The sequence below is a fragment of the Balaenoptera musculus genome, chromosome 14 (assembly GCF_009873245.2).
Source record: "Balaenoptera musculus isolate JJ_BM4_2016_0621 chromosome 14, mBalMus1.pri.v3, whole genome shotgun sequence".
Taxonomy (NCBI): Eukaryota; Metazoa; Chordata; class Mammalia; order Artiodactyla; family Balaenopteridae; genus Balaenoptera; species Balaenoptera musculus.
This window is the reverse complement of record NC_045798.1, coordinates 40,552,590-40,574,951: the sequence shown is the minus strand read 5'-3', so window position 1 is coordinate 40,574,951 and position 22,362 is coordinate 40,552,590. Positions and strand designations below refer to the sequence as shown.

The window sequence follows — 22,362 nt, the reverse complement described above, 5'->3', positions numbered from 1 at the left end:
TCTCTGCTTAATCTCAGTATAACCAAGAATGTGCTCTCTGCAGTCCTTGCCACTGGGCTTTTCTCTTACGTGGTGAAGGGCATCCGAGCTCATGTTTTGTGATAAAATACACATAAAATCGACCGTTTTAAGTTAAAGTACAGTTCAGGGACATTAGGTACATCACATGTTGTGCAACTACCACCACCGTCCATCTCTGGAGCTGAGCTCACATGCAGTCTGGTGCCCTTTGGGCTCTGGCAGACCTCCAGCTTGGTGGGTTTATTTCAGTATCGGGCAGGATACTTCCTTCCCCAGGTGAGTATCATTGGTGTGAAGTCAGCACCAGGTGTTCTTGTATCAGAGTAAAGGCAGCTTTCACCCAGACACCTTGCTTCCCTGAGGAAGGAAGTACGTGGCCTGTACCCGAGCCCTTGATTGCTTGACGTTCCCTTGGTCTTGGTGTCGGCTTGTGCTGCCCTGATGTTCCAGGAAATCTTCCAGGGATCTTGAGGTGAGCCGTTGTCTTCGTTGATAAAGTCCGACCGCTGTGCTGTGGCGCTTTGGAGCCTGGAAACCCCAGTTGTTCGGATGTCAGATAGGTTCTTGATGGGCTGCATAGTTGAGCTCGGCCTAGTCAGTGGTCCACTGAGGAGTGACCCTCGTGCAGCGTAAGGAGTAAGAGCTCCAGCTTCCAAACCAGCCAGGCCTTGGGCAGGGTCTGGCTCTGCTGTTTCTCAGATGTGGCCTCAGATGGGTCGCTTTACCTGTGGAACCCTCACTTTCCTCATATGTGAAATGGTGTTACTTTAGTGCCAGCCTCACAGATCTGCTGCGGGATTGAGGTGACAGGGGCACCCTTATCCAGTGCCTGGGCGCCGTGGGCGTGGTGTACCCCCATGGGAGCAGACCACATGGTGGGAGGTGATGAGGTGGACAGAGGATGGCTGTGGGCTCGCGGGGAAGGGGTCGGGGGGGAGGGGTGAGGGAGGCTGTACCGGCGAGGCTTCCCGGGAGGTTGGTGGGAAAGGTACCTGGGCTTGAACCCCTGATGAAGAGGGTCTGGCGATGGAGGAAAGACTGGTTTCCTTTTGAGCACCTGGGCTGTGCAGCAGGTGGTTGGAGGTGCAGCTGGAGAGGAGTTGGGGGTGGTCTGACTGAGCGGGAGGGTGAAATGGAGCAGCCTTCATGGGCAGGAGCAGGTGAAGGGACCAACACAGAGATGAGGTTGAACACGTGGATGAGGAGGAGGCCAGGTGGTGGAGGTCTCCAGGGGGGCTTGGCACCAGCCGGGCCTGCGGTTGAAGGAGATGCTCGGGTTTCAGCTGTAGGTGAGCCGAGGGGAGGTGGGGAGAGAGACTCGAGGTGGGGAAGAGGCCTCCCCACCTGTGCAGCCGTGTGAGTGAGTGCACAGGCCTGCACAAGGGATGGGTGATGGACCCCCTTGAGGGAGGACCTTAATTATAGGGTTGATTATATCTTATTGAGAGTCTGTTTCTGGAACTAGAATGTTCTGGTTTGAATCCTGGCTCTGCTGCTATTGGACAAGTTATTTAGCTTCTCTGCCTCTGTTTTCTCATCTGTAAATTGGGCATAATAGCACCTCCCAGGACTTCCCTGGCGGTCCAGTGGTTAAGACTCTGCGCTTCCACTGCAGGGGGTGTGGGTTCCATTCCTGGTCGGGGAACTAGGATCCCGCATGCCGCGTGGTGTGGCCAAAAAAAAAAAAACTTCCCTCGTGCATTTGTTGTAAGGATTCATTGGGTTAATATGTAAGAACAGTTAAAACAGTGCCTGGCACACAGCGAGTGGCCTGTGAGTACCTTTGGGCCCCGCCGGTTCATGCTTCTTTAGGTAGATGACTTGGGAAAGGAAACCTAAGAGCAGTGACTCAAGCCCAGTTTTTTCCTGGCCCCGAAGAAAACAGTTGGAAGACACTATGAATAATTCCTTACGTTTGAGTGGTAGTGCTTTCTCGTTTCCTAAGCACTTCCTCCTTTATTCCCGCATTCAGCGTTCACACCAGAGCTGTGACGTAAGCGGGGTTATGAGTGCAGTTCACAGGTGGGAGACTCCTGCTCTGCTCAGCCAGGTTACCTGCTCCAGGTGCAGCCGGGCTCAACATTTATTGAGGAACCCAGGGCTCCTGATCTCCCGCCCCTCAAGCTCAACCCTCAGCCCTTCCTCCCCACCCCCCCGCCCCATCTCTTCTACTTGGTGGGTGGAAACAACTTTGCTTTGAAACAAGTGGTGTAGATTATAAAGGATGATCTTATAAATAGGGACCAAACAACATTGGGTCATCTTTATTTTCCCATAGAGTGCTAAGTGCTGAGGAAGGGGAACTTAGACTCCAGATGCCCGTCCTGTTAGTCATGCCAGAGTTGCGATTTTTATGACTGGATTCCTGCCACTCCTGTGGGTGACGTGTCAGAATGCCCCCTGGCCGGGACCTGCTTGCCCTGTTGGCCTGTTGAGAATTCTCTGAGGGGGAGTCCAAGGGACGGGTCCCTTGTATGTAAATTACAGGTCAATATAAGCAGTTGTCACCCCTCCTTAGCTTATTTGCCTTTTCAAACTTCAGTAGATGGATAATGACCTTTTAGTGGGAAACCCAGAGTTTTGGAAAGAGCAGTACTTTCTCTAGATTCGCTAGGTTTATGGACATAATTAGGACATAATTATCTTTTTATATAGAAAGGATGGAATTTTGCAACTTCTTGCCAAAGGTTTGGGATATGGCGTTGTTAAATGCTTGTTGCTTCCTCATTTGTATAATTTCCCTTCCTTGTGGCCTAAACATATGACTTTTAATGAAACAAGATGGGGTAAGTCATAATTTCTGTTTTAAAATATCTGAAGAATGAATTCAGAGACAAGTCACTTGGACCCTTAGATTTCCCCTCAACACCCCTCAACCTCCTGCCTGTTTTTCCTTTCATGTTTTCAGGGCCTGTTGTGGGATTTGTGTCTTGATGCCGGCGACCAACACAGCCCAGCTTAACTCCTTGCGGTGTGCGGCCCACGTGCCACTGCCCCTGGAGGGAATTCACTCTCTTGCTTCTTTGCCGATTTTTTAAAAATGGCTTTTCCACCAGGTATCTTGGGATCCATGGTTGCTTCTCGACAGTCCCTGTTTCCCTACATGATAGCTGATTACAAGGTCACTGACCCTGGCCAGCTTGGTGGAGCTCGGTGGCCTTGCTGATGGTATGAGTCACGTGGTGCCCTCCTCCCCCCAACCCCACTGCCGTGTGACTCTCACGTGGGGAATAGGAGTGGCTCTTGAGAAATCTTTACACAAGAGGTTTTATATTTTTAAGATTCTGAGGTGATTTTCCTTAAAGGGAGCACATTTCTTGCCTTTTACTTAAATCTCGAGGACAAGGTATTCATTCTTGCTCGTCCTCCTTACGGTCTTTTCTTCATGTTACTCATGGTGTGCTGATATTAATTAACCTTAACAGATACGCAAACGATCTTTCATTATTTAGACCTGACACAGTTCCTTATACAGATGTGCAAAAATAGAGCCTTAGTAATCACAGACTCACATACTATCTTGCTTTCTTCCTCACTGATTGTTAGTGACTCTTATGTGGAACTGTAGCTTCCTCTTATTAATAAATAAACTAGCAGGAAGTAGAAATCATGTAAATAAGGAATTTCTATTACCTCCTTCGCTGACTGACTTGACAAGTCCATTTTGGTCTATTTTAATTAATATTTGTCAAAATGTGAAACTAACCAGTGCCTCTTGCTGTTACTTGGCTTTGCAGGTAACCTTGGAAGCTTCTGTGAATGGGGCTTGAGTGGGTGCCCTTTGCTGTGGAACTTTGTGTTATCCCTGAGGCCCTAATGAAGCGAGTTTTGGGTTGACTTTTGTAGGTATTTTCACAGTCCTGTGTTTGGTATGGAGAGTGTGGAATTGCATCTGGAGATAAGAGGTACAATTGCAGATATTCTGAGCCACCAAAGCCGTTGCCAGAGGATGGCTATGACCTGGTGCAGGTGAGTTAGTTGTCTCGGGCATTGGGAACACAAAATGCTAATCAGAGATCCTCTGCAATTATACCTTAAATATTACCGTGGGGTGGGGATAGAGATGAAATGAATGGGCTTTTCTTATCCCAAACTCTTATCTGTAGCACAAAGAAGATAACATAACTCCGGAGGCTTAATTTTTGGGGGCTGACTATACCTTGCTCATAAAGTTTCCCATTATCAGGTTACTACTTAGGGACTGATCTTGGTACCTCAGATGTTGCTTTAGCAGCTTCTTCAAAATACACTCAAAGTTAACTCTTTTTGTTCCTAGATTTCAGGACTTGAGTGGACGAGGCTGCTAAGTGGCTGTGACTCCCTTGTCCTCTGTTCACTTTAGTGATTCCTCCGGTTTCCACCAAGAGCCTATGAACTTTGGCTGCTACCAGGAATCTGTTTCCTGTTGTCTCTTTCACCATCCCTGATACACAGGGATATTAGAAAAGAACTGGAAAAATCCAGGTGGAAAGACTGGTCTTAGAGGCTGCAGTTGACACGGTAGCGGGTCATCTGGACTTACTTCTTTCATCAGAATTATTAAAGGCATTCGACATTTCCTGGAGTGACTGATGGAAAGAGTAAATAACATTCTGGTTAAACTTAACCAAATAACCTAAAAAGAGGTAAAATGATTGTCAAGGGAGGAAAGTGAGCTTCCCAGTTAGAAAAAAAAAAATTAAAATGCCTCTACTGCCTCTACTTTTGTGAATCCCTAGTTGTAAACAGTAAATCTGATAGCCTTTTAAAAGAATTCTGCAAGCACTTTGCATATAGGTGTCTCACCCTTGTGTACCTAAAAAGGGTGATATGAATAAAATGGTCTTATATTTGAGGAATGCTTGTCCTTATTTAACTGTGCTCCTCTGATGTCCATGCTTTCTCACCCGAAAGGAACTCTGTCCAGGGTTCTTCTTCGGCAACGTCAGTCTTTGCTGTGATGTTCAGCAGCTTCGGACACTGAAAGACAACCTGCAGCTGCCTCTGCAGTTTCTGTCCAGGTGGGTTGACCGCCAGACATGCAGGAAAAATGGGTTTAAAAGTTAGTTCTTGTTTTAAGAACGCTATCTTATGACTTCTCAGAAATAAACAGTAACTTCTGATAAAGTAATAATTATCAGACTCAGTTCTCTCTCTCTTTACATTCAGAGTTGCTACTTGGTTTTCCTCTGAGATGTCTTCATCCCAAAGGGGACCTGCACTGGGGTCTGGGTCCTTTCAGACTTGAGCCCTTTCGCGCTGTGGGGAGGAGAGGGGGTCCTGCCCATTTCTCTGACGTGAGACCCTCCTCCGTGCAGTCCTCTGCATTGCCTCCCTCCCCTGCTTTGTGTGTGATTCTCTCTTCCTATGGTGACCCAGGCCTCGGTAGAGCCTTTGGTAACTGCTCAAAGCTTGTTTTGGCAGAGTCGGCTGGTTTTGTCAAAATTAGTTTGCCATCCAGTGTGTTCTGTGTGACCGGGGCAGTGAAAAGGGCTTCGTAATACATGTTCTCTAAGCTTACCCAGCAGTTCTCGAATGTGCAGAAGAACGAACTGGTGGTGGTCTTTAGAACAGCACGTTGAGCACCCTGATAAAGGCGGATGGGAAGGACATGTGCTTCTCTGTGCAGGTGTCACTGCAGGTGACAGGGCACAGGTCCACTAGGAAACCTTGCTTCTCAGATTTTCAGTCGACAATATGGAGTGGAAAACCATCTGTAAATTGTTCTCTGAGGACAGCAAACAATATAATAGATCAGAAAGTTGAGACTCTAATCAGGCCAGCTTATCTTGTGGAAGGAAGCCTAGTGGATGTTTCTGTAGCCAAACTGGAGCTGTCATTTAGCCAAAATACATTTATCTAGCACCTGCTCTACGTGAGGTATTATGGGCGTAAACATCAAAAGATAACCAAGTTTCCCCCGTGTTGTCAGAGGTAACAAAGCTTTATTTACGATAGCAAACAGTGAGATGGTAATATGGAATACTATGCAGCTGTCCCAACTGATGATTGCAGAGATTAAATGGAGTAACATGGAAAGAGGTTTGTAATTTATGGAAAGTAGTAGAAAACTGTGCACCCCAAGAGCGAATTCTGTTTGAATGGTGTAATTGTCGTTCCTGTTTGTCACAGTAAAGCATGGAACTCCTGAAAGCAAGTCAGCGTGGGTGTCTGCTCCTTCACTAGACCAGAGGCTTTGAAGGCTGGGACCACACCTTCCTTGTTCTGTGTCGCATGTGGTCGTCTGGATGGGTTCAGAATAGAGAGCAATCTTGATTGGTTTTGTTGCAAGAGTGCAAGTCTGATGAAGCAATAGCTTTTGCAGGTAACGGTGAACCAAAGAGGAGAGAGAGGTCTTCTGCCACATAACTGGTCAACATTAGAAGCTTAAACTTTGAACCTGGAAGACAGCAGACAGTTGTGGTTCTTATGAAAACCCGGGTGCTTCTGCAATGCATGCAGCCAGAGGACACCACTGCTGTTCTTTTTATCTTCTCATGTCACGGGGAAATCCTCTTGTGTTTAGAGAGAGCCTAGGATTATCTGGGGATCAGAAGAGAGCCCTTCCGTAGGTTATAAGATGAAAACTCTAATGTGTAAATCTCATTTTTTCCCTTTTTTCTTCTCAATCAGAATTGTCACCATGATGCTTCTAAGTCCTTCTAACTTCAAGACAGAGAAAACATGTCTGATGTTATAAAGTGCAGAAATCAGAGAGCGTTTGTCTCTTTTTGAAATTACATCTGGGCAGCACAAATGTAGTAATTAGGGCAGTTTCTAAAGAGGTGTCTTTATTTTAACATGAGGTCTTAGGTTTGGAATTGCTGGGTTTAATATGTCCTCATGGTAATCCATTTGCCGTTTTACAATAAATTTTAAACATTCTTTGTCTACTTTAAATCATCTTTTTGCTGGCCCTATTATCCGTGAAATCATACAAAGTAGTTTACTTTTCCTTTTAGATGTCCGTCCTGTTTTTATAACCTAGTGAACCTGTTTTGTGAGCTGACATGTAGCCCTCGACAAAGTCAGTTTCTGAACGTTACAGCAACGGAAGATTACGTTGACCCTGTTACAAACCAGACAAAAACAAACGTAAAAGAATTACAGTACTATGTTGGAGAGAGTTTTGCCAATGGTAAGTAAACTTTCAAGTTATTCCTCTTTTATATTTGGTATCAGGACAGTGGATCAAATTGTCCCTTTTTGTTGTCCTGTCAACTCTGTGAAAATGACAGTTTTTAGTTCCATTGGCCTTGAAATGTGAGTTGTTGCTTTGCTTGTATCCTGGGACTTGAGCTACAACCTTTTATACAATCTCCTTAAAGTATTTGCTTTAACTCCTTCCTAAGTATAAGTTCCCACATGGAAATTTTTAGTATGTGCAAGCTTATTTCTATACATTTTAGAAACCATTGGAACTTTGGTTCTAGTGGACATGAAAGGCATAACTTCATGAATTACTGCAAGACTGAGGAGATGGGGTGGAAGGTAGAACTAGTTGGCAGAGGAGAGATTTTTGACTGTGAAGAAACAGATCACGAGAAGGGAAAGTAAGCAGGTGTAACACATAGGAGAAAGGGTAACCCAGCAACTAGAAATCATAGAACAATCTGAAAAAGACCATGTCATGTTTGTTGAAAATGACTGAAATGAAAGAATTCCAAAAGAATAGGACACTAAGGGAAAAGAATGAACAGATTAGAAATAGAACTATAGGGCTTCCCTGGTGGCGCGGTGGTTAAGATATATAACAGGCAGGCAGTGGTTAAGAATCTGCCTGCCAATGCATGGGACACGGGTTCGAGCCCTGGTCCAGGAAGATCCCTTATGCCACAGAGCAACTCAGCCCGTGCACCACAACTACTGGGCCTGCGCTCTAGAGCTGCGCGCCACAACTACTGAGCCTGTGTGCCACAATTACTGAAGCCTGCGTGCCTAGAGCCTGTGCTCCGCAACAAGAGAAGCCACTGCAATGAGAAGCCCACGCACTGCAACGAAGAGTAGCCCCCGCTCGCCACAACTAGAGAAAAGCCCGCGTTCTGCAACGATGACCCAATGCAGCCAAAAATTAAAAAAAAAAAAAAAGAAATAGTCATTTAAGTGGATTAAAAGATTAGATGCAGCTGAATAACGAATGTGCCCAAAAACAATAAATAAAATAAGAAAATAATTCATCAAAGTTGTTGACTATAAGAGCAACATATAAATTTAATTATAATGATCAGTTAAAAACGTAACAAAAAAACTTACTAGAAAAAAGATCCCATTCACAAAAGCAACAAAAAGTAGGGTACCTAGGAATAAATGTACCAAAAGATGTGACGTAAAAGACAGCCTGACAGGATGAAGAGAGATCATTCTGTGTAGAAACAGAACCATCCATGTGGACAGTGGATATATAACAGGTGTGTTGTTACAAATCATTAAGGGAAAGAGTGGGCTAGTTGATAAATGGAGTGAGAAATTAATTATTCATCTAATTTTTATTTTTGATTAACAAAGTGAAAATCCTAGTCTTGGAAATTTTTAGAAGTAAATATAGAATGTCTTTATGACTTTAAGGTAAGAAAGGATTCTAGACAAGAGAGGAGAAGCAGAAACCAGAAGTGAAAGGATTTATCAATACAGATAATTAGCATCTGTAGCAATCAGTGAAATGCAGATTAAAACAGTGAGCTACCATTTCACATATCAGATTGGCACAGATTTAAAAATTGGTCAATTAGAAATATTGGTGAGGATGTAGAGGCAGAGGAATGCTAATATACTACTCCACTGGTAACTGTAACTTGGGTGTGAGTGTTTGAAAACCATTTGAAAAATAGTTTTGCAATACCTGGTAAACTTGAAGATAAATATACCATCACTGCAGAAATTCCACTTAGAGGTGCCTACCTTAGAGAAACTCTTAATGCATGTAAGGAGGGAGAACCATATAAAAACGTTCATTGTAGCATTTCTGTGATCATGAAAAATTGGAGACATCAAGAGAATGAGAAGACAAGCACAGACGGGGAGGAAATATTTGCAAAAGACATAATCTCATGAAGGACTGTTACCCAAAATATAGGAAGACTTCTTAAAACTCAACGCTAAGGAAGTGAACAACCTGATTGAAAAGTGGACAAAAGACCCGAACAGACACCTTACCAAAGAAGATACATGAATAGCAGATAAGCATATGAAAAGATTTTCAACATCATATGTCATTAGGGAATTCTAAATTAAAACAACAAGGAGGGACTTCCCTGGTGGCACAGTGGTTAAGAATCCGCCTGCCAATGCGGGAGACATGGGTTCAATCCCTGGTCCGGGAAGATCCCACATGCCTTGGGGCAACTAAGCCCATGTGCCGCAATTACCGAGCCTGTGCTCTAGAGCCTGCGTGGCACAACTGCTAAAACCCACATGCTCTAGGGCCCGTGTGCTGCAGCTGCTGAGCCATGTGCTGCAACTACTGAAGCTGGCGCACCTAGAGCCCGTGCTCTGCAACAAGAAAGCCTGCGCACCGCAACGAAGAGTAGCCCCCGTTCGCCGCAACTAGAGAAAGCCTGCACACAGCAACGAAGACCCAATGCAGCCACAAAAAAAAACAAAGAACAACGAGATACCACTACACACCTATTAGAATGGCCAAAATCCAAAACCCTGACACCCCCAAATGCTAGCGAGGATGTGGAGCCATGGGAACTCTCGTTCATTGCTGCTGGGAATGCAAAATGGTACAGCCACTTTGGAACACAATTTGGCAACTTCTTAGAAAATGAAAAATATTCTTTTTTTAACATCTTTATTGGAGTATAATTGCTTTACAGTGTTGTGTTAGTTTCTGCTGTATAACGAAGTGAATCAGTTATATGTATACTGAAAAACATTCTTACCACACATTCTAGTAATCATGCTCCTTGGTTTTCACCCAAGAGAGTTGAAAATGCATATCCACATGAAAACCCATACGTGGATGTTTGTAGCAGCTCTATGCGTAACTGCCAAACTTGGAAGCAACCAATAATGTCTTGCAGTAGGTGAATGGAGAAGCCGTGGTACCTCCAGACAACAGAATATTATTCAGTGCTGAAAAGAAACAAGCTATCCAGCCATGGAGAGACATGGAGGAACCTTAAATGCATGTTACTAAGTGAAAGAAGCCAACCTGAAAAGACTACATACTGTGTGATTCCAACTCTGTGACACTTTGGAAAAGGCAAAACTATGGAGACCGTAAAAAGATCAGTGGTTGCCAGGGGTTGGGGGCAGAGAGAGACGAATAGGTGGAGCACAGGGATTATTAGGGCAGTAAAACTAATAGTTGATACTATAATGGTGGATGTGTGTCATTATATGTTTGCCAAAACTCTAAAGAATGTACAGTACCTAGAGTCAACCGTAACATAAACTGTGGACTTTGGGCGAATATGATGTCAATGTAGATTCATCATTTGTAACAGATGCACAACTCTGGTGCTGCTGATAGTGGGGAGGTTGTGCTTGTGTAGAGGCAGTGGTTATATGGGAACCCTCTGTGCTCTCTGCTCAATTTTACTGTGAACCTAAAACTGCTCTAAAAAATAAAGACCATTTTAAAAAAACATTGGAGACACTAAATGCTAATTAAGAGGAGAACAGATCAGTGTACTGGAGCATAGTCATAGTCTGTTATGTTAAAATGGATGAATTAGGATTGTGTCAGTCACATGAATGACACTTAAAAATACTGACTGAAAGTAAGTAACAGAACATATGTAGTATGTTTATATTAAACAGTACTACATATTTATGGATACAGTATGTCATAAAAGTACACAAACGTGCATGGGAAAAAGAAACATCAAACTCAGGATTGTGATTACCTTGGGGAAGGGGAGATGCCCATAGGAAGGGATAGTGAGGGAGCTTCAGCTATATCTATAATGCGTTTTTGTTAATGTTGAGGCAAATGTTGTAAAATAGTAAGATCGGTAGAGGTGGGTGGCAAGTACATGAGAATCATATTCTCCATATTTTCCGTATCCTTGACATATTTGATAAAATTAAAACCTGAAAACCAAATGGTTAGCTGGAAGATATGAGGGAATTACTCAGAAAACAGCATAGAGATATAAAGTTCTGGAAATCATTAAAAGTGACATATGGGGGTAAGAGAGCTGGGGAGAGACAGTAAGCAAAAGGATAATGGCTGGGGATTTTCCAGAATGGATGAGAGATGAATCTTCAGACTTAGGAAAAGAAAATGAATCCTTAAGCCAGATAAATTAAGAAGAAGTAGAATAGGGGCTTACCTGGCAGTCCAGTGGTTAAGACTCCTTGTTTCTACTGCAGGGGGCGTGGGTTTCATCCCTGGTCGCAGAACTAAGATCCCACATACTGCATGGCGTGGCCAAAAAAAAAAAAAAGGAGAGAATATATATATAAATCAGTTGTATTTCTATACACTTGAAATGGACATTCTGAAAGTGAAAATTTAAAAAAAAAATTCCATTTACAATAGTATCAAAAAGAATAAAATACTTAGGAATAAATTTAACAAAAAAAGTGTGAAACATACTCTAAAAGCTAAAGAACATTATTAAAAGAAATTAAAGAGGATCTTTATAAATGGAAAGGCATCTTGTGTTCATGGATCAAAGACTTAATATTGTTATAAGATGGCAGTACACCCCAAATTGATCTACAGAGCCAGTGCAATCCCTATCAGAATCCCAACTGACTTCTTTGTAGAAATGGACAGGCTGATTTTTAAATTCACATAAAATTACAGGGGACCCAGAATAGCCAAAACAATCCTAAAAAAGAAGAACAAAATAGGAGGAATCACACTTCCCAGTTTCAAAATTTACTACCGACCAGTGGAAAACAAGATGGTATGGTACTGGTATAAGGATAGACATACAAAGAAATGAGACAGAATTGACAATAATCCCGTACATCTTTGGTCATCTGATTTTTGACAAGGGTGTCAAGACCATTCAATGGGGGAAAGAATAGTCTGCAACAAGTGGTCTTGGACAACCGGATAGCCACATGCAAAAGAACAAAGTTGTACCCTTACCTCACACCATATACAAAAATTAACTTAAAATGTTTGCAGCAACATGGATGGATGCATTATGCTAAGTGAAATAAGTCAGACAGACAAAATTAAATACTGTATGATCTCACTTATATATGTGGGATCTAAAAAATACAACAAACTAGTGAATATAACAAAAAAGAAGGAGACTCAGATATAGAGAACAAACTAGTGGTTACCAGTGGCGAGGGGTTGGGGGGCAGCATGTAAACCTGGGGGAGTGGGAGGTACAAAATATTGGGCATAAGATAGACTCAAAGATGTACTGTACAACATGAGGAATATAGCCAATATTTTGCAATAACTGTAAATGGAGTGTAACCTTTAAAAATTGCATTTAAAAACTTAAAATGGATCAAAGACCTAAATGTAAGAGCTAAAACTACAAAACTCTTAGAAGAAAACATCAGGATTAAAAATTTTTTAAAAAAAAGAAAAAAATCGGGATAAATCTTCATGACCTCAGATTTGGCAATGAATTCTTAGATATGACAGCAAAAACATGAGCAAACAAAAGGAAGAAATAGATATCTTGGACTTGATCAAAATAAAAAACTTGTGCTTCGAAGAACACCATCAAAAAGAGGTGAAAACAATATTTGCAAATCATGTATTTAATAAAGGATTTGTATCTAGAATATACAAAGACTTCTAACAACTCAATAAGTAGATAACCCAATTTAAAAATGGGCAAACGATCTGAGTAAACATTTCTCCAAGATGTTATGCAAATGGTCAATAAGCTCATGAAAAGGTTCTTGAGATCATTAGTCATCAAGGAAATGCAAATCAAAACCACAGTGAGCTACCGCTTCACACCTACTAGGGTGGCTAGAATCAGAAAGATAACAGATGTTGGCGGGGATGTAGAGAAATTAGAACCTTCATACACTGCTAGTGGGGATGTAAAATGGTGCAGTCACTTTGGGAAACAGTCTGGCAGTTCCTGAAACAATTAAACATAGAGTTACCGTATGACCCAGCAGTTCCACTCACAAGAGAAATGAAAACATATGTTCATAATAGGTGGAAACAACGAAGATATCCATCAACTGATGCATAGATAAACAAAATGTGGTACATCCATACGACGCAATATTATTTGACCGTAAAACGGAATGAAATATGGATCCATGCTGCAACATGGATGGACCTTGAAAACATCATGCTAAGTGGTAGAAGCCAGTCAAAAGACTATATATTATATGATTACATTTATATGAAATGTCCAAAATAGGCAAATCTATAGAGACAAAAGTAGATGAATGGTTGCTTAGGGCTTGAGGGGATAGGGAGATAAGGGAGCATTAGTTAAAGATACCAGGTTTCTTGTTTTTTTTTTTTTTAAGTCCTTCAATCAGTTCTTTCTTTATTTCTTTATTTATGGCTGTGTTGGGTCTTCGTTTCTGTGCGAGGGCTTTCTCGAGTTGTGGCAAGCGGGGACCACTCTTCATTGCGGTGCGCGGGCCTCTCACTATCGCGGCCTCTCTTGTTGCGGAGCACAGGCTCCAGACGCACAGGCTCAGTAGTTGTGGCTCACGGGCCCAGTTGCTCCGTGGCATGTGGGATCTTCCCAGACCAGGGCTCGAACCCGTGTCCCCTGCACTGGCAGGCGGACTCCCAACCACTGCGCCACCAGGGAAGCCCCACCAGCTTTCTTTTTTTAAGGTGATGAAAGTGTTTTAAAATTGACTGTGGTGGTGATTGCACATATCTATGAATATGCTGAAAGCCATTAGATTTTAACTTTAGATTGGTGAATTGTATGGTATGTGAATTATCTCAATAAAGCTATTTAAAAAAGGAATCCATACCTAAATATAGCTTATAAAAACTATAAAATTCCAAAGACAAATATCAAGTAGAGAAAAGATAGAAATCACTTCAAAGCAAGTAGAGAAAAGATAGAAATCACTTCAAAAGAATGACAGTTGGAGATTTTCTAACCAGCAATGATAGAGGCCCGAAGGCAATGGAATTATCATAGTTCTAAAGAAGCTACTATCGCTCTCGCTAAATTGTCTTTCAAGAGTGAGGGTAAAACACAATGAATTTATAAGTATCTCCTTAAAGTTTAGGGGAAGAAGGTCCTGGTAAGTTTCTAACAAGCAGGGACTGGTAATTGAATATTAAGATAGGACCCATTACCACTGCTTCCTTATGTGCAAAACGTCATTGACATTCTTATTTCGTGTGTTGTCTTTATGCATACTAAAATAAAACCCCAAAAGAGAGTGGTATTAGGGTCATTCACATGTGAAGTCTGTCCTGAAACCAGTTTTTACCCTGGAAGTGCCATCATTCTCCAGCTGTAGTTTCCTGGAACCAGCTTTGCTGGCTGAACAGGCACTGAGGTCCTTAGCTTCTCCTTGCTCGGCCTTCAGGATGCTGTCGCATGCACTGGGGGGTGATACTGGGATGACGTAAGCCTCTCCTGTCTTGGACTTTTAAGTTGCTTGGAATCTGGCCTGATGTTACTTGTAGGGTGACAAACCGGTTTCAGAGGTGACCTCCGTTCCCGCCCTTAGTGTTTACTGTCCCGAGTCCCAGCCTGCGGCTCCCGCTTGCAGTGTGTCTGGATTTCCAGGGTCACACGTGAGAGGCCTCCGGTAAGATCTCATCTGGTGAATTAAAGCAGCACGGCTTCAGTCTTTTCCCTTACTCCCCTGCCAGCCATGTACAATGCCTGCAAGGACGTGGAGGCCCCCTCGAGTAACGAGAAAGCCCTGGGGCTGCTGTGCGGGAAGGAGGCCGAAGCCTGCAACGCCACCAACTGGATCGAGTACATGTTCAACAAGGACAACGGCCAGGCGCCTTTCACCATCACGCCCATCTTTTCAGGTGGGGATGAAGACCTTCACGTTTAGTGTATTGTACTTAGGATTTTTTTAAAGCCCAGGAACCTTAACCTGCAGTAGGAAGATAAATTCAGATCACTAGGTCCTAGAGTTTCCTCCAGCGCGAGAGGTAACTAGAGCATTTATCCTGCCCCTGGTTGGTTAGGGGCTGGGCATGGGAGTGGAGATAGAAGAATTGCCTTCAGGTGTTGCTACAGAATTGAAGGAATAAGCTGTTTTTTAAAAAAAGTTTTTTCAAAAGCTCTGCCGTAGCGTTAGACTAGCTCCTCAGTGGAGATAAAGCTTGATTGAAGGTTTACCGTGGAATGTGGTAGACTTGGATCTCGGTGACAAACCCTATGCCCAGAGTTATTGAGGTTAACTTAAAATTTCACAGGACTAAGCAGCAAAACATAACTTGATCACCCAGAAACCTCCAGTCCTTTTTATTCTTCCATTTGTGTTACTTCTTTCAGTGTGCTTATCATTGGGTTTAAATATAATTTAATACAAGCCTTGTAGTGTTTGCTTTTTTTTAAACGGAGATTCTCACTCAACACAATCCTTCCCACAGATCTTCCAGCCCATGGGATGGAGCCCATGAACAATGCCACCAAGGGCTGTGACGAGTCCGTGGATGAGGTCATGGGGCCCTGCAGCTGCCAGGACTGCTTGATCGTCTGTGGGCCCAAGCCCCAGCCCCCAGCCCTTCCTGTTCCCTGGAGAATCCTGGGTCTGGACGCCATGTACGTCATCATGTGGAGCACCTACATGGCATTCCTGCTCGTGTTTTTTGGTGCATTCTTTGCCGTGTGGTGCTACAGGTAATCCGTTTTGTTTTCCCTCCAGGACAAGAAGAGCAAAATTACCCAAGTGGCACTTCTAGCTTTTGCTCGGTAGACTTTGGTTCATTAGAATAGGAAACAAATATCTGCATGAATACCATTCCATGAATTGCTTATGTCCTGCAACTAGTCAATAGTCAAAAGCCTATTTAGCCATTGAAACATTTGAAGTCAGTTTCATTGATTTATTCAAAATGGCGTGTGATTTAAAGCAGCCATTCTTTAACAGAAAGTCTCATGAGCCAAATCTGATTCAGATCCTTTCAAATGCAATACTGTAGTCCTTTTAGATATCTGCGTCTTGACTTAGGACAACACATTTTTTTAAAGCTTTTTATTTTGAAATAATTTTAGACTCACCAAAAGGGTACAAAAATAATAGAGTTTATTTATATCCTCTACCGGCTTCCTCTAGTGTTACAACGCACATCACCCATGGGATATAATTTAATCAAAACCATGAAAATAACATTGGTATACTGTTGTTGGCTAAACCACAGTCTTTTTTCAAGTTTCACCAGTTTTTTCTCTTAACACCCTTTTTCTGTTTCAGGATCCCATGTCACATTCACTTTTTGTTTTATTCACCTCCTCCAATCTGTGACAGTTTCTCATCTTTCCTTTTCTCTTATGGCCTTGACACTTTTGATGAGTGCTGGTCAGTTATTTTGTAAAATGTGCCCCAGTTTGGCTTTATCTGATATTTTCTTGTGATTAGGTTGAGGTTAGGTGTTTTTTGACAATATCACAGAAGTGACTTGTCTTTCTCAATGTATCATATCAAGGGCTTATGATGTCAATATGTCTCATCACTGGTGAGGTTAGCCTCGATCGCTTGGTTAAGAAGGTGTCTGCTGGGTTTCTCCACTAGGGTAATAGTGAAGTTACTGTTTCTCCCTTTGGAGTTGATAAATATCTTAGAGGAGGTATGTTGAGACTATGTTACTACCTTGTTTCTCCTCAAACTGTCGCCCACTGATTTTAGCATCCATCCGTGGATCTTGTCTTCAACACTTATTTCCTGTGGTGTTTGCCTGCTGGTGACTTTGTATTTGCCTCGTTCCTTCTCCACTTACTAACTGGGCTTGCTCTGTACAGAGTTACCCCTTCTCCTCTACTTATTTATTTATTCAGTTATGTTTACATCATGGACTTTTAAAAAAAATTCTGTGGTCTCTGTTCAGTATCATCATTTATCTTATTGCTCAAATTTTCCCAGTTTTGACCACTGGGAGCATCTTCTGGTGGCTCCTATGTTTTTTTAAGCATGCCCCCCCCCACCCCCTCCAATTCTCAAGCTTGTTCTTATTTTCTGGAATCACAAGATGTTCTCTTATTTTCCCTGCTCCAGCCCTAGAAGCATCCTCTTCTGCAAGGAGTCCTGGTTCCTTTCATTGGAGAATGGTGTTTAGAAACCAAGATCTAGGCACTAGATGTGCTCATTGCTCCTGCAATATAGTGTTTACTGTGTTTTTAAAGAACCTAAAACTTCTAAATGTAAATGAGGGCTACAAGGTGACATTATCCTTTATTAATTTGTTTTTTTAATACTCTCATAAATTTTCCCCTGAGACTGACGAGCGGAGAGACCCAGAGCAAGAGAACTTAAGGGAAGGCAGGCACCAATTAGGGAGGAAGCAAACAGGATGAGGAAGTGAGCTTTCAACGGGGAAGCTCGTGTGGGAATGTCAGAAGAACAGCCTCACTGTGCCGAGGTCCACGAACACAACTTGCATGCTTTTATTTTCCAGAAAACGGTATTTTGTCTCCGAGTACACCCCCATTGATGGCAATATTGCTTTCTCTGTAAATGCCAGTGACAAAGGTAGGCACGTTGGTACTTAACTAAAACGGTTGGGACCATGTTGGCACGAGAGTGTTCATTTCCTTAACAAACGTTGATATGCCTGTTCCAGGAGAGGCCCTGGGCTCGTGCCAAGGACACGGCTGTGATGGAGACAGGGTCCTTGCCTTTGTGGCACTAACAACCTGGTCAGGGTGGCAGATCAGAGCCACGCAGTTAATAATAGCAGTAGAATGATCCTGGCCTGGGATGAGAGCTGTGGAGGCACCAGCGTGGTGGGCTGAGAGCCGGGGTAGCAGGAGAGGTTGGAGGGAACTGCTCTGGACAGAGTGCTGAGAGCACTTTGCTTTTCCGAGGCTTGTGTGTGAGCACCATTCCTCTAGGGGTGGGGATAGGTGTGGGCAGGTGAGCAGGGCTGCTTCCAGAGCAGACAAGTAGCTGGGGCGGGGGCGGCGGTGGGGATCGTCCTGTGCACGTCCTGGTGTGTCCTGTGTGGGCGCGAGTCCCACTATGGGCAGTTGTAGCTGATGCGCTCCCCGTTCCGACTTTCAGGAATGGCTTGGCTCTTAACCTCCACCCTCTCTTCCTCTCCCGCTCTCCCAGGGGGGCCGTCCTGCTGTGACTCTCTGGGTGCCACCTTCGAGGCCCATCTACAGCGGCTCTTCTCACAGTGGGGCTCGTTCTGCGTCCGACACCCCGGCTGCATCGTGTTCTTCTCCGTGGCCTTCATCGCCGCCTGTTCTTCAGGCCTGGTGTTTGTGCAGGTCACGACAGACCCGGTGGACCTGTGGTCTGCGCCCGGCAGCCAGGCGCGCCAGGAGAAGGAGTACTTCGACACACACTTTGGACCTTTCTTCCGCACCGAGCAGCTTATCATCCAAGCCCCCCTCACACAGCCGCACACGTACAGTCCCGTCCCCTCTGGAGCCGATGTGCCCTTTGGGCCTCCACTTGCCCTAGACATTTTGCACCAGGTAACCTGCTCTTTGCAGAAATCAATTCCGGGGGACATGGCACTTTGTCAGTTTTTGAGCAGTTTACTTGATGTGGGTTTGGGGCTGAGTGTGGTGGTTTATCTTGTAAACCTTAATGATAAAAGTAAAGGCGCTTTTCACTTACTTTTCAAAAAAGTGATAGCTGTTGAATTTAATGACAAATTTACTGTAGACCGCTTTGGCATTTATTTCATACAGTAGGTCTTGCTTGAAATTGAGATGAGCGCTTCTCTTTTGAAACAGAATATATTTATAATTCACCTTAGGAACTTATGGATTTTTTTTCCCGTGATAATTAAAAAGTAATACACCAGGACCCAAAGGGATAAAAAGCCTCTTATGCTGTCCTGGGGACCTAGGAAGGAGCTGCTGGATCACTGCTGGTCCCACCTGCAGGAATGAACTTAGTGTTGCCTGAATGTGGGCTCCCTGCCTGCATTTGGTGGGAGGTGCATTTGGAATGAGATCCATCCCGTGCTCTTACAAAGGCTTTTAAACCTGCCCGTTCTCCCTTATCACGCTTATCTGTAAATAAACTGCATCCACTTATTTTTTAATGAACAGTTGCACAGTTGCATGGTTTTTCCTTTAAACATTGCTCGTGCCCTACAGAAAGTCTTGATAGCTTGAAAAAACATCAAAATATTCTCAAGACTTTAGTAGGATCTTTTTTCCACCCAATGACTGTCTGTTGCTTTTTCCCAGCTTATTGCAAAAGGTGCAAATGTTGTCATTTACCTCCTGGAATATATTGTCTATTAGAAAGTACGAGAATATACATAAATAACCGTAGTTTGGAGCAAGGTGGTATTTGTTGGTGAGGGCAGGGAGTGTCAGGAAGATCAGGCAGATGACCCCAGGCTCCCCTCTGTGGCCTCGTGGGTCCCTGTGGAGAAGGGTGGGAGGGCAGATGTTCGTGTGTCCTGTGCTGGGATCTGACCTGTCGTGGTGCCCCCTCCTCTCTCTGGGTGCCTCTAGGTGGGGTCTCCATCCCAGTTTGCTGTTCCTCAGCAAAAATATTTTTGTTTGTCTGTTTGTTTTAATTGTTTTTTTTTTGACGTGGACCATTTTTAAAGTCTTTATTGAATTTGTTACAGTATTGCTTCTGTTTTGTTTTGGTTTTTTGGCTGTGAGGCACGTGGGATCTTAGCTCCCCAACCAGGGATTGAAACCCTCACCCCCTGCATTGGAAAGTGAAGTCTTACCCACTGGACCGCCAGGGAAGTCACCAAAAATACGTTTAAAAAAAAAAAAAAAAAAAAAAAATTTTTTTTTTTTTTTTTTTTTTTTACCATCGTGTGTCTCAGCCTTCCCTGTCTTAGGAAGGATTTTCCCCAAATACTCTTTACCTTCTGACCCCTCCAGGTGATAATGGTTAGTCAACCTCGGAGGGAAAACTGATACATTTCTGGGTTTGTTTATTTTAAAAATCATCCTTCAGGTTCTTGACTTACAAACAACCATCGAGAACATTACTGCATCTTCCAACAATGAGACTGTGACGCTCCGGGACATCTGCTTGGCCCCCCTCTCACCATATAACAAGCACTGCACCGTCCTGAGCGTGTTAAATTACTTCCAGAACAGCCATTCCGTGCTGGACCACAAAGTAGGAGACGACTTCTTTGTGTACGCGGATTACCACACACACTTCCTGTACTGCGTTAGGTACGTGGCAGGGACAGTCCTTCCTTCGTTCCTCCAACATTGGAGCCCCTGCTGTGACCACACGCCGTCGTGGGTACTGGAGCCCCAGCAGGGATAAACGGCGGGATCCTCCCGGCGAAGCCTTCGTTCTAATGAAGGGAGGCAGAGGGTGAACAGTAGCTGCCGGCCCTGACGCCGGGTTGAGATGGTGCCAGGTCGAGGCGATGCCGTGGGGAAAGGAAGCTGGGTGAGGGCGGGGAGTGCAGGGGGTGTGCCGCTCTCGGTGCAGCGGAGACCTGCTCAGCAGAAGGGAAGACGGAGGCCTGGGAGAGTTGGGGTGGGGGGGTGGGGGGAGTGTTCCGTGTAGACGGGCAGCAGGTTCAAAGGCCCTGGGGCGGGGTGTTCGTGGTGTGTCATTGAGGACCGGCAGGTACCGCTCAGCCCCTGACTCCCGCCTGGATTGATAACACATAGTTGCATCTACCACACCGCCCCTGGCATTCCTGAGCTGGTTAAATAGTGCAAAAATAGAAGCCTGGAGTGCTTTTTCTTGTCTTTCAAATGTAAATTTATTTCATGATACTGAGTTTTTAAAACGTGCAGCATCCCCTCGAGGAGTGGGGGCTGGATTAGAGTGCAGTTAGATCGGAGGGCACTGAAGCTGCTTCCCCTCGGACGCTCGACTGGCTGGGCAGGGTGCGTGTATGGTTTGAATTAGACACGGAGAAGCCGTGCTTGGTGACCTGTGAGGTGATCTTTAGGCCTGTCCCGCGGCAGGAGGAGCGGCTTGCGGCTTGCGTCTGCCGTCCCTGATGCCATGTACCTTGGCCTGATCTGGCCCAGAGACAGTTGTTCAGCCAACCGGCCCACCACTGTGGCTGTTTCTTCATTATGGAAGCAGAGAAATTATTCCTTGTCACCTTGGAACGTGCTGCTCAATTAACCACATCTTGACAGCCAACTGCTCTGGCTTCTGGCCTGGTTTGGTGACCTTAGGTTCCATCTGTTTTTGTTACTGGAATATGACTGACTCTAGGTGGTTGGGCTGTGTTTACTCTCTTCAGGATGTCACATCTATAAACACAAGCCCGTGAAACAATAAGTGTAGCCCATGTACCCAAAGCCGTGTTCTCCGAAGGACAGGTGGTACAGGGCAGCCACGGGCAATTGGAAAAAAAGGTTCAGTATTATTTAACTTTAATATTTAAAGAAAAATGTTATTTTCTCTCTGTTTTGCCCGAGGGGAGCGTGGTTCACACAGGTGTGGAAACACCACCGTGAGCAGCTCCTCTCCTGCGCGGCAGGGGTGTGTGTTGTCTGTGGTTCCGCTTGTGCGTCCCCAGCTCTCAGCTCCCTCCTCGCCCTCCACCTTTCCCTGGGCTATTCCCCCTGGGGGCACGCAGGCCCTGCAGGAGCCCGGCTGGCCCAGAACCAGGCACAGACCTCCTGCTTCCCCCGCATCACATGATGGCATCAACGCCTACCGCTTACGGGATGCCTGGACTCTTCCTCACGTAACTCTTGTGGGTTTTAACCTCAGCATGAGCCCTCAAGCCCGCAGTGTGGCGGCAGAGCCCCACATGTGTGGGTTGACAGGACTCAGCTTCTGTGCAGCCCTGCAGCCCTGCTGTTCGCCCCCAGCAGTGACCTGACCTCCAGGACCTGAGCCCGTCCCTTGTCCCTCGGCGCTGAAGGGCGGTGGTTCACATTATATACGAGGACCTTCACGTGTGCCCAGAGTCCGCCTGACTTCTGTGCTAAAATGCTGGTTCCCTGTCACCGGTTGTCTGTCTGTCTGTCCTGCACTGCTGGCGTCCCCGGCCTGGTCTCCCTGCTTCTTTCTTTCCTACTTCCAGACCTCCTTCCGCTTTGCCACCCGAGTTATCTTTGTCAAACAGCTCATGACCTCCCTTTTCCCCAAATCTGATTGTTCCCCAGTGCCTACAGGATAAAAATCCAAACTGCTTAGCATGGCGCCTACCCCTTTTTTCCACTGCTTCCCTCTTCCTTTCTAGCCCCAAAAGCAACTACTGAACTGTTATTATTCATCCAAGGAACCAACCTCAGGCCCACATTCTTAATCCGCCTCATGACTGCTGTGTAAACGTTTAGGTCTCAGTGACGTCTTAAGGTTGTTCTTAATTGGGTGTTGTTTTCTGAA

At 44.6% G+C, this 22,362-nt stretch overlaps 1 protein-coding gene across 1 annotated transcript in view; it reads left to right on the top strand.

Moving 5' to 3' along the window:
* Nucleotides 1-22,362, top strand: part of NPC1 (NPC intracellular cholesterol transporter 1) — a 48,990-nt gene that overhangs the window by 6,937 nt on the left and 19,691 nt on the right. Inside the window, exons 2-9 of the mRNA XM_036823711.1 lie at nucleotides 3,868-3,990; nucleotides 4,915-5,021; nucleotides 6,963-7,138; nucleotides 14,747-14,914; nucleotides 15,485-15,734; nucleotides 17,507-17,580; nucleotides 18,163-18,533; nucleotides 19,996-20,222. Coding sequence (XP_036679606.1) covers nucleotides 3,868-3,990; nucleotides 4,915-5,021; nucleotides 6,963-7,138; nucleotides 14,747-14,914; nucleotides 15,485-15,734; nucleotides 17,507-17,580; nucleotides 18,163-18,533; nucleotides 19,996-20,222 — 1,496 coding nt within the window. The remainder of the gene's footprint in view (nucleotides 1-3,867; nucleotides 3,991-4,914; nucleotides 5,022-6,962; nucleotides 7,139-14,746; nucleotides 14,915-15,484; nucleotides 15,735-17,506; nucleotides 17,581-18,162; nucleotides 18,534-19,995; nucleotides 20,223-22,362) is intronic.